This window comes from Ascidiella aspersa, chromosome 8, assembly GCF_963924565.1.
Source record: "Ascidiella aspersa chromosome 8, kaAscAspe10.2, whole genome shotgun sequence".
Lineage (NCBI taxonomy): Eukaryota > Metazoa > Chordata > Ascidiacea > Phlebobranchia > Ascidiidae > Ascidiella > Ascidiella aspersa.
In genome coordinates, this window is record NC_139454.1 from 23,004,157 (window position 1) to 23,019,322 (window position 15,166).

General features: G+C 35.7%; 3 protein-coding genes across 4 annotated transcripts in view; 1 reads left to right on the plus strand and 2 right to left on the minus strand.

Moving 5' to 3' along the window:
- Window positions 1-1,643, minus strand: part of LOC146136919 (protein YIPF5-like) — a 48,882-nt gene extending 47,239 nt beyond the window's left edge. For both annotated transcript variants that reach the window (XR_014501582.1, XM_083395529.1), the window contains exons 1-3: window positions 1,505-1,643; window positions 832-1,195; window positions 208-389 (exon numbers count right to left, since the gene is read on the minus strand). Coding sequence is in view for 1 of the 2 variants with exons in the window: in XM_083395529.1 (XP_083251655.1) it covers window positions 208-389; window positions 832-1,195; window positions 1,505-1,593 (635 nt within the window). In the remaining variant the exon portion in view is untranslated. The remainder of the gene's footprint in view (window positions 1-207; window positions 390-831; window positions 1,196-1,504) is intronic.
- Window positions 1,644-3,322: 1,679 nt separating this feature from the next.
- Window positions 3,323-4,698, plus strand: LOC146136924 (isocitrate dehydrogenase [NAD] subunit alpha, mitochondrial-like). Its single transcript, XM_083395329.1, has one exon. It carries the CDS (start codon window positions 3,365-3,367, stop codon window positions 4,472-4,474), a length of 1,110 nt encoding a protein of 369 aa, XP_083251455.1. The 5' UTR covers window positions 3,323-3,364; the 3' UTR covers window positions 4,475-4,698.
- Window positions 4,699-5,330: 632 nt separating this feature from the next.
- LOC146136925 (uncharacterized) overlaps window positions 5,331-15,166 on the minus strand; it is a 36,479-nt gene continuing 26,643 nt past the window's right edge. The window contains exons 28-38 of the mRNA XM_083396287.1: window positions 14,657-14,944; window positions 13,775-13,909; window positions 13,271-13,463; window positions 12,318-12,427; window positions 12,046-12,193; window positions 11,025-11,233; window positions 9,855-9,988; window positions 8,074-8,203; window positions 7,452-7,631; window positions 6,759-6,842; window positions 5,331-6,071 (exon numbers count right to left, since the gene is read on the minus strand). Of these exons, the coding sequence (XP_083252413.1) occupies window positions 6,024-6,071; window positions 6,759-6,842; window positions 7,452-7,631; window positions 8,074-8,203; window positions 9,855-9,988; window positions 11,025-11,233; window positions 12,046-12,193; window positions 12,318-12,427; window positions 13,271-13,463; window positions 13,775-13,909; window positions 14,657-14,944 (1,659 nt within the window). The 3' untranslated portion in view covers window positions 5,331-6,023. The remainder of the gene's footprint in view (window positions 6,072-6,758; window positions 6,843-7,451; window positions 7,632-8,073; window positions 8,204-9,854; window positions 9,989-11,024; window positions 11,234-12,045; window positions 12,194-12,317; window positions 12,428-13,270; window positions 13,464-13,774; window positions 13,910-14,656; window positions 14,945-15,166) is intronic.

Consider the following 15,166-nt stretch of genomic DNA (forward strand, 5'->3'; position numbering starts at 1 on the left):
CATGATAAGTTAAAATATCAAACAAAAACATCTTTAAATTTGATCAACCATTTCAATGCTAGTGTTACTAAATTTCTGACATAAATTTAAAGTCACATAACAAGCATTACACTTTTTTTTAACAAAATTCCAATTGCATTCCAATTAAGTTTTTCATGCCTGAATGGTAAAAAAGTTACGCTAGAGACTAGACTACATTGCACTTACTTGAGAGAAAGAACAACGGATACGCCGGATAAGAAAACCATCGGCAGTATGCAGTAACCGATGACCGAGGCTACACAGCCTATGGAGACCCCTGACAATGTCATGACATTAAGAAGAGCGTAGATCGCAAGCACACCAAGACCTCCAATGCCATAGATGTATCCAAAAGATACTTTTCCACCCTAAAGGAAAATCAAAAAATTATTTGCTGCACATACGTCTAGAAAATAAAGTTAAGCAAATATACCAAATTACTCCGGGATTATTCACAATTGAGTGTAAAATTCGAGAAAGTCTAAAGATCAATTGTTTTCGGTAACAAGTTTAAGGCAATGCAAAATAGTTTGTTTGTATTTTTTCTAAACTTGGGAATTAGCATATAGCATGAAAAAGCATGTTAAAATATATATATTTATATTAAAAATTACTCCCCCCCCCCCCCCCAGCAAAAAAAGAACTATAAGTTGTAAAAGCAATACTTGAACTTTCCAAACACATTTAGTAAATTACAATAAATTTCAAACACTGCAGAAGTAGTTCCAACTGGGATACCTTTTACACACATTGTGTGCTATTTTAACATAACTAAACAATGTACCAAGCTAAAATGTAATCAATAGTTACCAATAAAAGTGTGCCACCAAGTGCCAGACAAAAGCATAGAGGTCCGGCCAGATCAGTTTCATTGATAATCCCAGCGTCTGTAATCGTCAAGGGGTTAAGGACAGCTTTTGTCTTTCTAAAGATATGGTCAAAGTTTATTCCCAGTTCTTCAAGAAGGGGGGCTTCGTCGTCAAAGCTGCCCGAATAACTCCCCTGGGTCGGCTCCATCTGGGGCTGTTCCTGGGGGTGCATCATTTGACCCGCATAGGGCGCCTGGTAGTCAGGCATCATCATGGTCGGTTGATTTGGCTGCGCATAGCCACCGTATGCTTCTTGTTGCTGCTGTTGCTGCTGTTGCTGGTTGTCATAATATCCTTCGCCGTAACTGAATAAAAGTTATATAGATGAGATATAGTGATTACGGACCCAAGCAATTAAGCCGAAATTAAAATAACATCATCAAAATTTATTTTGGAACAACTGTCATGCAAAAAATTAAATAAAAAAGGAAGCGTCAGTAGTTCACAGGGGGCGGCCTAAGAGTGTTAAGTCATCTAGTCAGCTGACTATGATTCGATTCGATTTAAGCATTTTTTCAAGAAAACAAAGGTGAAACAAGATACATAGCAAAAATAATTATTCGTCATTACAAGAAGAAAAAACAAAACAAGACTGGACAATTAATTTGATTTACCTTCCTTGCTGTTGTTGTGCATATCCTTGGTCTTGTTGATCGTAATAATTTGATTGGTAGAACCCATCATCAGACGATTGAAATGCCATTCTTGTGTTTAGAAATTAAAACCTTAATTAGGATTAAACAGCCTGCTACTCTGCACTGTAGAAAATTTAGGTAAACAATTAACGGCGCTGGTCTAGAATTCTACCACATTTTCAGTGGGAGTTAGCATCGGTCAAGTATAAATATTATATTAATTCTAAATTCTAATATATTTATGCCTTTTTTCCCTGCAATTTCAACTTTGACAAATCGTTTTGTTACTGCTAAATAAATGGGAAGGATTCTAGACCAGCGCCCAATTAATAGTATTACCGCTTATTGTTGCTTTAAAACGTAAAAAAATATGGTAGCAGGAATATTATTACACTGAAAAAAGTATCGCTGGTTGGAGGTTGATCGTTCAAACCTTAAAAAATGGAAAATGCACCAAGATTTTTTTTTTTTTGTGCACATTTATTAATTTTTTTGTGCACATGTCAGACATGTTATACTTTAAAGCAGTGTTTCGCAATGCTTTTTTTTTTTTGGTTTGCGGCACCCCACAGAAAAAAAAAATAGTTCGGAGCACCCTTGCTTGTATTTTTGCTAAGTGGTTAGCTGTAACATTAGGCAAACAAATTATTGAAGCAACCCCCAATATTTGGGTTAGGGTTTCTGTTAGTGTTTGGGTGAGGCGTGGAGCATTATTATACTTAACCGACCATCATTTTAAGTAGAGTATTATTATTCAATAATATTGCGTACCCTACCGAAACCCGGTAACCCGCAACCTATAACCTAAACAATGTACGTTGTGGTGGGATTTGAGAACGGCCCCCAATATTTTTGTATGTATAGGCAACTAATAAAAAAATAAAACACAACAGTGACAAGAGTAAAAAGCAATTAACAACAAACCATACTCTTAGTTAACAACTTTTAGGAAAAAGTTGACACGTTCCTTTATTGTTAACTCATCCAGAAAAATAAAATACAGTTTTTCGTATATTTTTAACTTTTTTTTTGACTAAAATTATCGCTCAATAGGCTAAAACATATTTCATTCGTTGTTTTTGTCAAGTTTACTTAAGAAAATTAAATAAAAATAAATATTTATATATACGAAAAATAATATATGGTCATGACTGAAGCCCTATGTTTACGAAAGATGTGATAGAAAAAGAAAATTTTACTGAATTTTATTTCAAGGCTAACCTTGAATTTTTTTTATCATAACAACGTGTTGTCGATTAGTCTAGCATTTATTATTTTGCCTAACGTTTCTTTAATGTAAGATCGATTTCGTTTAAACTTAGTTAGTAGTTACCCTTTTTACATAAAAAGGTGGTTTTACAAGGTTTAACAATTAAACTTATAAGCAAACAAGTTTCAATGCTTGCTGTAAGTCGCGGATTGCTGTTTCTAATTATATGACCGAAATATTTAGCTATGATCTATAAACATACAACTTTTTTTCACAGTAACGGAACAAGTTGTCAAAAATAAAATGAAGTAATACATATGGGAGAATAAATAAAATAAATATACTTGACCCATCCGAACTAATGTTAACTAGGAATATAAACCTTGCGACGAAAATGTGGTAGGATTCTAGACCAGCGCCAAAAATTTCTTAACAGTGTATGTTTTTGTTATGAAATTTACTATCCTTTTCTGCCTACTCAAAAATAGATGTTACCCTGTAATTATTTTGATAACTTTATGCTTACAATACTGTTACCTAATTTGTACCAAAAAATCAATTAAAATTATTTGTTATTGACAGGGTTATTTAAATTGTTGTTAAATTTTTTACAATTAGTTTTTTCCACAATGGCTTCACAATTGGCTCGATCGCTTATTCAAAGGCTGCCTGGTTTGATAAACGTGAGCCGTGCCAGTTATGCCACCAAAACCAGCAGCGCGACAGAAGAACACAAAGTCTGCACAATGATACCTGGAGATGGAATTGGGCCTGAAATTTCAGAAGCGGTAATGAAGATCTTTGATGCCTCTGGTGCTCCGATAAGCTGGGAAGAGCGAAATGTGAGTGCCATGAAGGGGCCTGGAGGAAAATGGACCATTCCATTTGACGCACAGGAATCGATAAATAAAAATAAAGTTGGGCTCAAAGGTCCTCTTGGTACCCCAATTGCTGCCGGACACCCTTCCATGAATCTTCTCTTGAGGAAGACGTTTGATCTCTATGCCAATGTGCGGCCTTGTGTATCACTGGAAGGATACAAGACTCCGTATGATGGTGTTAATCTTGTGACAATCCGTGAGAATACAGAGGGTGAATATTCTGGCATCGAGCATCTGATAGTTGACGGAGTGGTCCAGAGCATTAAGCTAATCACTGAGAATGCTTCGAGGAAGGTTGCGGAGTTTGCATTCGATTACGCCCGAAAGAACGCCAGGAAAACAGTCACAGTGGTCCACAAGGCCAACATCATGAGGATGACTGATGGACTCTTTTTGAGATGTTGCAGGGAAACGGCTGAAAAGAATCGCGACATCAAGTTCAACGAAATGTACCTGGACACGGTTTGCCTCAACATTGTCCAGGACCCCACGCAGTTTGATGTTTTGGTGATGCCTAATCTCTACGGTGACATTCTCAGCGATCTGTGTGCTGGCTTGATCGGTGGTCTTGGTGTAACTCCGAGTGGAAACATCGGTGCCCACGGCACCGCCTTGTTCGAGTCAGTTCACGGTACAGCTCCGGATATCGCCGGAAAAGATCTCGCCAATCCAACTGCCCTCCTTCTGTCTGCCATTATGATGCTTCGCCACTTGGGAAAAATGAATTATGCTGGACGAATCGAGCAGGCTTGCTTCGACACGATAAGAGAAAAGAAAACGCGGACCAAAGATCTCGGGGGGGATGCCACCTGTTCGACTTTCACAGATGAAGTATGCCGTCGCGTCAAGGATTTGTAGGTCCTCTTCCGAATTCCGGTGCTGTCAAAATGTTGCCGTTCTTTTCCTGTGCTGCTTTATTTATTAGTTACACATTGTTTGTTTTTGCTATTTGTTATGTATTTCCTCGTTTTGAATGTATTCTGTAAGTTCAACATTGCAACGTAGCCTCTAAAAATTCATACCCTTGCTTTCAAAATGGCAGTAATGTGTTTTTTTGTTAAACTTCAATAAAAAAAGTTAAGAGTAAATCTAAAATTATTATTTTACCGCAAACTAGGAAATTAGAGCAAAAACAGTATTTTGCAACTAACTTAATGCCACATTACTAGCAGTGGCCCCAAACTGGTTCCATGGTAACTTGGAGTGCTATTTTTAATTCTAAGGGTGTCAAAAGATATATATTGGAAATATTTCAAATCTGATAATTGCTCTTTTTATATAACTCTTGATAATGAATTGCCCAGCCCAGAAGGCCCAGTAGATCGAAGCTACAATACAGATAGATATAACACTTTGTGTGCAATTGGAGTACAATATAACAAGTGAAATTTCGACATCTTTTTAGAAATTCTAGAAGGGCTGCCTCTGCAATCTATTATTTCTGGGGGTTACTGTGAGCTATTAAAGGTTAATAACCACTACCTTAAGGGATGTCTTTACTAAACAAGTTTATTTCCAAATCATTTTTTGGGAAATTTCCAATAACTATTTACACTTGAAGGTGTTTTACTGGACTTAACATTTCCAGGTTAAAGAGCCTGCCTGCCTAGTTCTTACTTTATGCTTCACACAATTTTGCTCCCAATTGGACGTTAGTAATTTCAACAGTTTACAATTTCAAAACAAAAAAACAACATGCGAGACACATTCTTGTCATAAGCTTGTTTCACGAAAGGCACTGAGAAGTGCAATATTGCACTTGTACACATACACGATAAGCTGATAAATAGATATATCTGTTACACAAGACGTGGTTGACAGTACCTTGAAGCGTACAATGACACACCGGTTACACTTGAGATTTTGCACAAACGCATATTACAGCAATTATTGATGGCTAGGGATGTCCAATATTATCGGACCAGAGCCGATACCTGATAACAGGTGGTAGTATCGGTACTTGTCCGATACTAGGGTGGTATCGGTGCCGATCCGATACCAATTAATATATAAAATTTAGGTTTATTTTGAGATTCAACACAACGATTTTATGTTAAAAGGTAAATTTATTTTTAAAAAGCAGGTTACTGGAGGTAACTAAACTTACACTAAAGCAAATTTTGGTAAAGTAATCTAGAAAAAAATACCTTAAAACGTTTCATTCTTATCTTTGTTCCTTATTTAAACATAGTAATGTCATCATTTGGTATGGGAATAAAATGTCAGGTACCGGACATCCCTAATATTTGCTATAGATAATTATCGTCACTACTTTTGCAAAGTGCAATTAAAACTTGTAAATGGTTACACGAAAACGGTGTTAAGAGAAGTTTTAATTAATAGGGTTTGGCAGACGAACAAGTTATAAAACTTATAAAAACTAAAACAAGACTATTGTGTTCTGAAATCAGGAGTGCAATTTCTTCGGGGGGGATTTCGCATCTCCATACCAATCCTGCACAAAAAGAAACACGTTAGAAAAATGGCAGCGTGCATTGGGTGACATTAGTTAGTAGAAAATCGTTAGTGCTACCAAGTCTATATTACCCAATAAAGCGCAACTCTACCGAAGTTTTATATTGCCATGCTAAAATTAAATGTATGACTGCATTGCAGTGTTGTAATGACTTGACTTGACTTGACTCAAGTACACTTAAGTCAATGTTTTAAATGACTAGACTAGACTTAGGTCTTTCGAACAAAACAGTTTTCATTAAGCAATTTTTTTGTATAAAATTTGGTTATTTATCTTAATTTTGTACATAAAACAGTTAACCTACTAAATGTTGCTTTTTTGTTATTTTAAGTTGAGTTATAGCTCATATAATCAGACGAGTTTCCCAATTTCGATAAATTAGGATTTTATTTTATGACCTGCTCTAAATATACAACTTGGACTGAGACTTCAATTTTAAAATGACTTGTTTACAACACTGCTGCATTGATAATGAAAACTTAAAATCCACATACTTCATGGAGGGCATGCAGAAAGACTTGATTGCACACGTGAAAATCATTTCTAAACATCATGAAAAATAAGGTTAGCAACTGACCCAAACGCAAACAAAATTCTACTTCAAACTATAAGATAAGACATGCTTTTAAAGCAAACGAGCAAGGCAAAATGTTTCCTTTAACTTACCAAAGACAGCTTGTGTTTCTCCAGTATTTTCTGTGCTTCGTCCTGAGGGTATTGAAGTAACACAACCAGCACCTTTGCCATTGTCTAGAAAGTAATTTAAAATTTGTACAACCGCAAAATTGTACGATTCAAAATTTAAGTTTTAAAAAAGAAAAAAATATCATTCTTCTTCTTTGCAAAGATAGACGCTCGGTAGCACGTGAGTTCGATGTTGTAGTCTAATGTAATAAGCAGAGGCGTAGCCCCAGAGTATTTTGCGCCCTGGGGCAAACTATAAAATAGGTGCCCCGTCCTCCATGTTTAATCACATTTTTTATTACATTAAAATAATATACCTTACTTGATATACGGCAAAACATTTTTATAGAAAACATTATATACACGGAAAAAACATTTTTTTTATTAACATTGTATTTAAAAAAGAAGCAGCCTCATTTTGTCACTTGTAAGCCTTATTTTGACGCACATATCTACTACAATGCCCCGAGCTACGCCTCAGGTAATAAGGGTATATGTATTATATATTTATATATATATATATATTTAATATCATAAAAAAGAACGAAGTTCCGATCTTAAAACATTTTATTATACTTTGTATTTTCTTCGATAAATAATGTATGAGGAACTTGCGTTTACGGATGTCCGATTGTCCGTACTTCATAGCAAAAAAAAAAACACAGCTTCACTTACTTTTCCCTCAATGCCCATCATGTACTCGTAGAGCACTTGTCTGAGGTATTGCAGCTTTCCCGGGTCGGCCAGTGGAGAATTGAAGGACAGTCGCCTCTTTGCTTCGTCCAGGAGATTGGCAGTGTCGCGATTTTCCTGCTGCGATTTGGAAAGCTCTTTGGAGATCTCGTTGACTTGTATCTGAAAGGGTGGCAATGATTTTAAACACTTTTGATTATCTTGCTTAAATAAATGAGTGCAATTTAAAAAAGGTCTACGCCAGGTCTCTCTGTGCACGATTCCTCTGTGTTTTATTCTTTAAGATTTAAAAACGAATTTTTTTTTATATTATTACCTTCTTCTGTATGGGCTTTTACATTCTTGCTACGTCTTACAAAAATTTCCACCATTATGCTCCAACATTCAACAAGTACTTTACATTATCGACATCAGGTTTCTATATACTGACTTACGGAAAAAATTAACACTTGAAAATTTAGCATAAAATACACTTTTATGGTCGTAGTTGAATGAAAAACGCGGTTGAACGATTAAAAATATGCCTCTAGTAAACGTAAATTCTTATTCCTATTTACATTACAGATTTATTAACTTGCTGTCTGTCACAATTTAGCAAGCGCACCTGCAAGGCATGAATCGAATCTTCCATCCCAGTTTCTTGGAGTTTTTTCTCAGCGGAAAGCGCTCGGTAAATGGCCTTATCCACTTGTTCCGACATTTCGGTTTCTCTGCTGTGCAGTTCGTTTTCATATCTGAAAAAAATATATGCTTACAAGGTTAAAACAGCTGAAATACTTTAGATAGTAAGGAATCTCCCGCAGACAATAAAATGTAAAAGAAAGATTCTTGTTTTAGTATCAGATAATCTCAAACTATTTATAAAAACAGGTAAAACATAAAATAATTTCTTAAATTTTAACAGAAATATATATTTCGCCAATAAGGCATCATCAGTTTCTTAATTCCAATTAATTCGATTCATGATTTTATGTTTTACCTGTTTTTATAAACAGTTTAAGATTGAGGTTAAGACTTACACTCGCCAGTCGGGCGAGTATATCTGCCAATCAACACTCGCCCATACGAAGTAAGACCAAAAATAAAGGTACGATGCCTGCGAATTCATTACCGAATTGTTTTTCGCCAAAGAATTTTATTATCTTCCTGTCTTTTATTTCGGAACGTTTACATAACAGTGTTGTAAACAAGTCATTTTAAAAAGACTTAAGTCCCAGTTAAGTCATTTGTAAAATAACTCCACTCCAAGCCCAATATCGGATCGGAGCCGATACCCGATACCAGATGCCAAGTGGTAGTATTGGTACTCGTCCGATACTAAGGTGGACTTGGTGACGATCTTTACCAAAATAAGATTGGAATTTTGGTTAGTATTGGTTTGCGATCCAACGCAGAGTTTTCTGCCTTTAAAGGTGAATTTATCAAAAAGCAGTGTAGGTTAGAAACTGGAGGCAGCTAAACTGTTAACGCAAAATAAATTGTTGGCTTATAAACTGTAAAAAACTTTGATAATAGATTTTATACTTTGACCTGATAAAGCACGGTTGTGCGAAGCTTGTCGAGAATTCAATACAATTGGTCTTTATACGGTGATAATAGTATTGACATCATTAGATATCGAAACTTTTTGTCCAAAATACCGGGTCTCGGTATAGGAATAAATTGTCGAATATCGGATGTCTCTAGTGTCAAGTATCATTGTTGAGCAGCCTGTGCCCAATTATCAAGAATACTAAAGCCTACATCTTTAAAAAATTAATTAGTGTAACGGTTTCGGTATGACCGAGGTCGTGAGATCGAACCTCACCACAGACTAGTTGCACGAACAGGATGCAGTGGGCAGCGGTGCTATGGTTGTTTCTCGACTTGCTTCCCTCTGAGCCTGTGTAGCTCAGTTGATAGAGCGACGGTCCCGGTATGACGAAGGTCGTGAGTTCGAACCTCACCGAAGGCTAGTTGTTTTTCTAGCCTGGCTTGCATGAAAATCCTTTATTGATTGACTAGTTTGTCAAGGACTTGAGGTGTAATTTAACTTTGTAACAGGAAACTGACTTTAAATCTTATCTACCTTTGAACCTTAAACTAGTCAATCCAACTAAGGATTACTATCTTTAAATCTCATCTTAAAACTAGTTTTCTAAATTGTCTGTCACGTCTAGATATTGGCTCGACTGTCGCATTGCTATAGCGTCCTTGTAGAATTGGGTAGTAATAAGAAATTGATGTAAAAAAAGATGAACAAATATTTTGTCAAAGTCAAGTATATAACATAATAATAAAGTTTTGTGTTGATTCACTGCGATGGCGTCCTTGTATGATTGGGTAGCTTTTTTATTCACGTTTTTGCGGCAGGGATGCCGAGTTGGATAAAAAGCGACAACCTACCTTTCAGTTAACTGCTCCCTTTCTTCTTCGTGCTTGAGGATGACTTTCTGAAGAGTGAGGACTTCTTCGTGATGTTGCTGGCGGACCAGCTGCTCCGAGGAAGACATTTTCTCCAGGTTCTGCTCGATTTGAACCTGAACCATATCGACATGGAAACGTTTACATATTTACACTGATGCAATCAGGCATAATAATAATAATAATAATATTAAAAAACATTTGTCCTTTTTTTATTGTAAAACCTAACTCAGAGGCCACCAAACAATGACCCGCAGAGTTCGGTCTACGGCATATAGTCATAAAAGTGTTATCAGAAGCACAAATATTTTTTTCAAAATTTTCCAAAACTAAACGAACTTTTTCTTTTAACGATAATCAAGTTGACAGAGTTACAAGATTACACAAAAACGCAAAATCGTATATACGCCTCGCGATTGAAAATAATTTGATCGCCCCGGGTCTAGCTTAGCGGCAAACTATGTTGGTTGTTGACTCAAGTCATTTTGAAAGTCCCAATCAAGTCATTCGTAAAATAAGTTAAGTCCAAGTAGGAGCAAATCAACTTCAAGTCAAGTCCTTGTCATAAAATACAACGTCAACCTATTAAAACTGGTAAGTTCGTCCCATTATGGGCAATTACCCAGGTAAACATGACATCAAAGCATCATTTATTTTTTATGTGCAAAATTTAAGATAAACCACTAAATCTTGTAAAACAGCTTGTTGTTCTAAGCATGGTAAAATATTGAAGTGTATTTTTTTGAAATGAAACAAGGTCTTAATAGCCTGCTGTTTAGTTTCAGGTTATATATATATAGTTTTTTTATTGTGGGGCTGGAAACAAGAATAGTTGGGCGAAAAACATGATAAAACTTACATCTGAAGACAAAAGATAACTGATCTATTTCACATTTCGCAATTATAGTTTCAGGTATTTTTGACCAGTTAGGCCTTATTTCGACGAATTTAGGTCTTATTCAGACGATTTTGATCTTATGCTGTACTGGATACTATACTTCGCATTTGGCTTTATTATGTCATTTGTCTTCATAGTATGATTTTATAGATTATTCTGCTTTAGGTATTGCTGCTTTGTAGGTCTTATCGTGTGTTCCCCTCATTCCCGGGTTTCAAATAAATAAAAAAAAAAAGCAAAAAAAACATTAAAACCTGTTGTTTTTCCTCTAGTTTCTGCTTTTCGGTCTCGTATTCTTTCACGAGCCTCTTCACCATTTCTTGGTGATCGCGATCCTTTTGTTCCAACCTCCGATCGAAGTCCTCCTGGAGGTCCTTGATCCTCCGATCCAACTCCACGTCACTGTCCTCCACAGCTGAACGGGAGAGGACCTCGATCTGTTGCTTCGCTGATGCGATTTCATCTGCAAGAGGAATCGAAAAAATCAATATGAAGTTTTTATAGCAAACATTAAGTTAAGAAACTAATAAAGTGTTGTTTTTTACCAACAGAATGGTTTAAATCTGAAGAGAAGTCTCACAACTTGCTTCTCGAGCAAGCAGAATGTGAAAAGCGAAATGTGAACGATGAACTAAGCGAAGTGAGGTCAAAGTTCAACGAAACAAACGCTGAAGCTAAGAAACTCAAACTTAAACTGGAAAACCACCAGGTTAAAAAAAATGTTTTTGTTTTATTGTGCTTAAAGGTCACTATATCACTTTTGTTAAAATCGAAATAGACTAGAATTAGAGCAAATTAGCGATTCACACATTTGACGTTTTTGGAGCATAATGATTGGAGGTTGTAGTTAGACGTAGTAAGAATATCAAAGCCTATATAGAAGCAGGTATCATTATTTTGAACGTTTCAAATCGCTCTTAATTTATGTTCAACTTCATGATGTCAACGTTTATAATGGAAAATATAACAATATTTATAATATTAAACATTCCCGTTTTCTATGTATTGTTTAAAAAACAGGAGGACACATTTTGCAACAATCAAAGGTCTACAAACGTTACACAAATGTAAGTGTTTGAAAAAAAGCTGAGGCATTCTATAAAGAAGTAGATTTAAAAATGTAAGGACAACGTATTTAATTTATAGAAAACTGAAAAAACTTTGTTGAAAAAGCTAAAAACAATCAAAAAAACGGCGACTAAAAATATCCTTTTGGTTGGGCCCTGCATGTTGAGACCTTATATAACATAGCGAACATGCTGAGAAACATCTCACCTGCCAGCACTCTCCTCTCTTCGTCTTGTACGACTCCCTGCTGATTGAGTTGCTCTTTCAGGCTCTCGCGACTTTTCTCAAGCTTTTCGACTCGTTTCTTGCTCACAGCCAGCTGTTTAAAGCATTTAAAAATACGGAGTAAGGATATCAAATACAGAGGTAGGTATCATTATGAACGGTTCGAATATCTCTTTATTCATATTTAACATAATAAGAAGGAACTGGGGAAAAATATAAAAATAACAGGGCATTATTTTTTTCATATGACAAACCTCTTTTAGAACCGCTTCTTTCTCTTCAGAACTTTCCGTTTGTTTGTTTTCATGTTCGGCTCGTAAGGTTTCTATTTGCGACGACAGATCTTTTATCTTGACTTCATATTCTGAAGACAACAAAAAAATTGGACTGTAAAGCAGACAATAATTTGCATGATGCAGCATACCCTATGGCTGTTTTTTGGTCTTATGGTTGTTTCTACAAAAGCTCCCACTGTGTCTGCGTTAACATGCCAACGCAATATCCAATATAATCAACATTTACATATTTTTATTCGAGGTTATTGAGAGATAATTGCAGTGCCTTTGTTCTGTTACACAGTTTTCGTTCTACATTGAGGTGTGACCTTTGACCCACCAGGCAGACTTGGACAACTAGATAATTTTAGTTTTCTTATTCAATGTATTAGATCAAATGCGGGTAATTCAAATTCAAATTCTGTTTTGAGTCGCTTGTGAACTTTAATTCCAGTTCTAATCTAATTCGGATTTCACAAAAACTTTTACATTGTGGGCAATTTTAGTCTCTTAGCCAAAACAAAACGTTTTGGTTGGAAAGACTTCTATGTAATTTGAGTCTGAAAAGCATATGCTATGCTCTATAAAAAATAACCTATTTACCATTCACATTCTAATTGAAATAATTTGCAATTTAAATGAAACTGATTGTGAATAATCAAATGTAATTTTAGTTCAAATTTAGTTTAAATTAGTTTTAAAAGAATTCGGTAACTCTAATTATAATTTAATTTGAGAAAACTCAAAATGATCTAATTCGAATTTTAATTTAATATGAAAAAAATAACATGTTCTAATTTTATTATTAATATAATATTGAAAAGCTAAAATAAATCCAGTTGTCCAAGTTGGTCGATCGTGAGTTCGAACCTCATCACAGCCTAAACTTTCTGTTCATAATTTTCCTTTGTACAATGTAATCCAAAACGCACCCGATTTCTCCTTTTCAAACTCTTCACTTCGATCTTTCCTCTCAGCGAGAATCATTTGCTCTTTGGCGAGAGAGGACTCGGCCAATGTTCTTCGCTCTCGCTCCTCTCGAAGAGCAACCTCGAAGTTGTCTTTCTCCTCTTGCATCCGACCCTCAGCTTCCTGGAGCTTGGAGTGAGCCTCCGCTAGGACTTCCTGGAGGAAAGAAGTTGGAGGATAAAGGAATACAAGCATTTGCTAAAAAGTTGCTACAAGTATAAATCTCCTAAGGAGACTGTAACGTAGACAACGTTATATATATTTATGTTTTGAAAATTGATTTTAGCAAAACAGGAAACTGGAATTGGTAAATAGACAGACACCATAAAGATATACCGTAAAAAAGTCATTAAACCACTACTTTATTTCACATTTTATTTTTGGTTTTAGATTAAATTGATATGTAAGCGCTTAAAGGCGTATATCGCAAACTACAAAATTCCAAAATAATCGCAATTGTTCCTTACCTCGAGGTGATCTTTGACTTCTGCCAGCTGGAGTTTTTCCTGGTCATATTTTATCTCCTTCCTCTTTAAATCTTCTTCCCTCTGTCTCTTTTCCTCTTCGTGTTTTCGCTCAACTTCCTCCAACATTTCTCGGTTCTGGAAAGGGAGAAAGTTTGAAAAACGCAAGCGCCAAATTTCGGTCGTTTTGTGCGGAAATATGACTTCTAAAAAATGCGACTTTTGTTTTTTTCGTAATACATATTTTAATGCAATGACGTTGAATGTTTAAAAAAAAAACATTTTATTATAAAATATTTCATTTTTTTATTAAATATATGTTTTAATATAAACTTCAAGTGGTGTATAGTTATATACTCAGTTGCATAAATGCATTTCGGGCAAAGCCATTGAATCAGTACAGCAGGCCCAAAGTTAATTAGGGGGAGTTTTTGAAATAAAAAAATTGACAAGAGAGACACAGCAAAAGGATTGTCAAAAATATATGTATTTGCAACACATACCTTGGTGCAAAATTTACATCAACATTGAGAACTAAAAGACAGATTTCAAAACAAATTCCCATTTCCTCAAAAAATCAATTGCGCGTCGCAGAATTGAGCTTAATTTAAAAAAAATCTTTGCTTTATTTACAGTAACCGATAATGCCAATTCACAAGACGATATATATCCTGTGAAATCTTAAGACTGATTTTATATAAACAGTCTTAGATAATCTGATACGAAAGCAGGAATCTTTCTTTTACATTTTATTGTCCGCGGGAGATTCCCTACTTCCTAGAGTGTTTCACCATTACACAATACGAATAATTTTAAGGTTAGGTGAATTTTCAGATCTTATATACACACTTATACACACAAACCCTTCTATCACAATAAAATTACCTCCACGGCGCTCGCGCTAATTTTTTCTTCCGCCTCTCCAACCCGAGATTCCAGCATTTCAGACTTTTGTTTCTCCTCCTTCAGTTGGTTTTTAAGCTCAACAAGGACCACGTCGTCTCCAGCCGATTTCTCGTTGATGATTCGATCTTTTTCGTCCACAGCTGCCGTGAGCTGCTTCACTTGGTCATTGAGCGAGGAAATGAGCGCCAGTTTTTCTTCCACCTGGCCGCCGAAGGTCTTTTTGATCTGGGAGAGACGCTGCTCTGCTTTGCGCTTAAGATCGCTCATCTGAATAACAAGTAGGCAATGGTTTAGGTCAGGAGTCCTCAAACTACAAATGGTCTGCGAGCTAAATAACTTTTCGAAAAAATAAATTTGGTATATTTTCGAAGTAACTGATCTCTAATGAAATCTAAGACCGTAGAAAGTGATACTGGATGCCTTCATAGGCGTAGCCAGGTTAGGGCATGAGGGGCCATGCCCCCCCAAAAATTTATAAATAATTTATTC

What these genes read in the sequence shown, in the direction of transcription:
- LOC146136924 (XM_083395329.1), top strand. Translation starts at nt 3,365, where the DNA reads ATGGCTTCACAATTGGCTCGATCGCTTATTCAAAGGCTGCCTGGTTTG.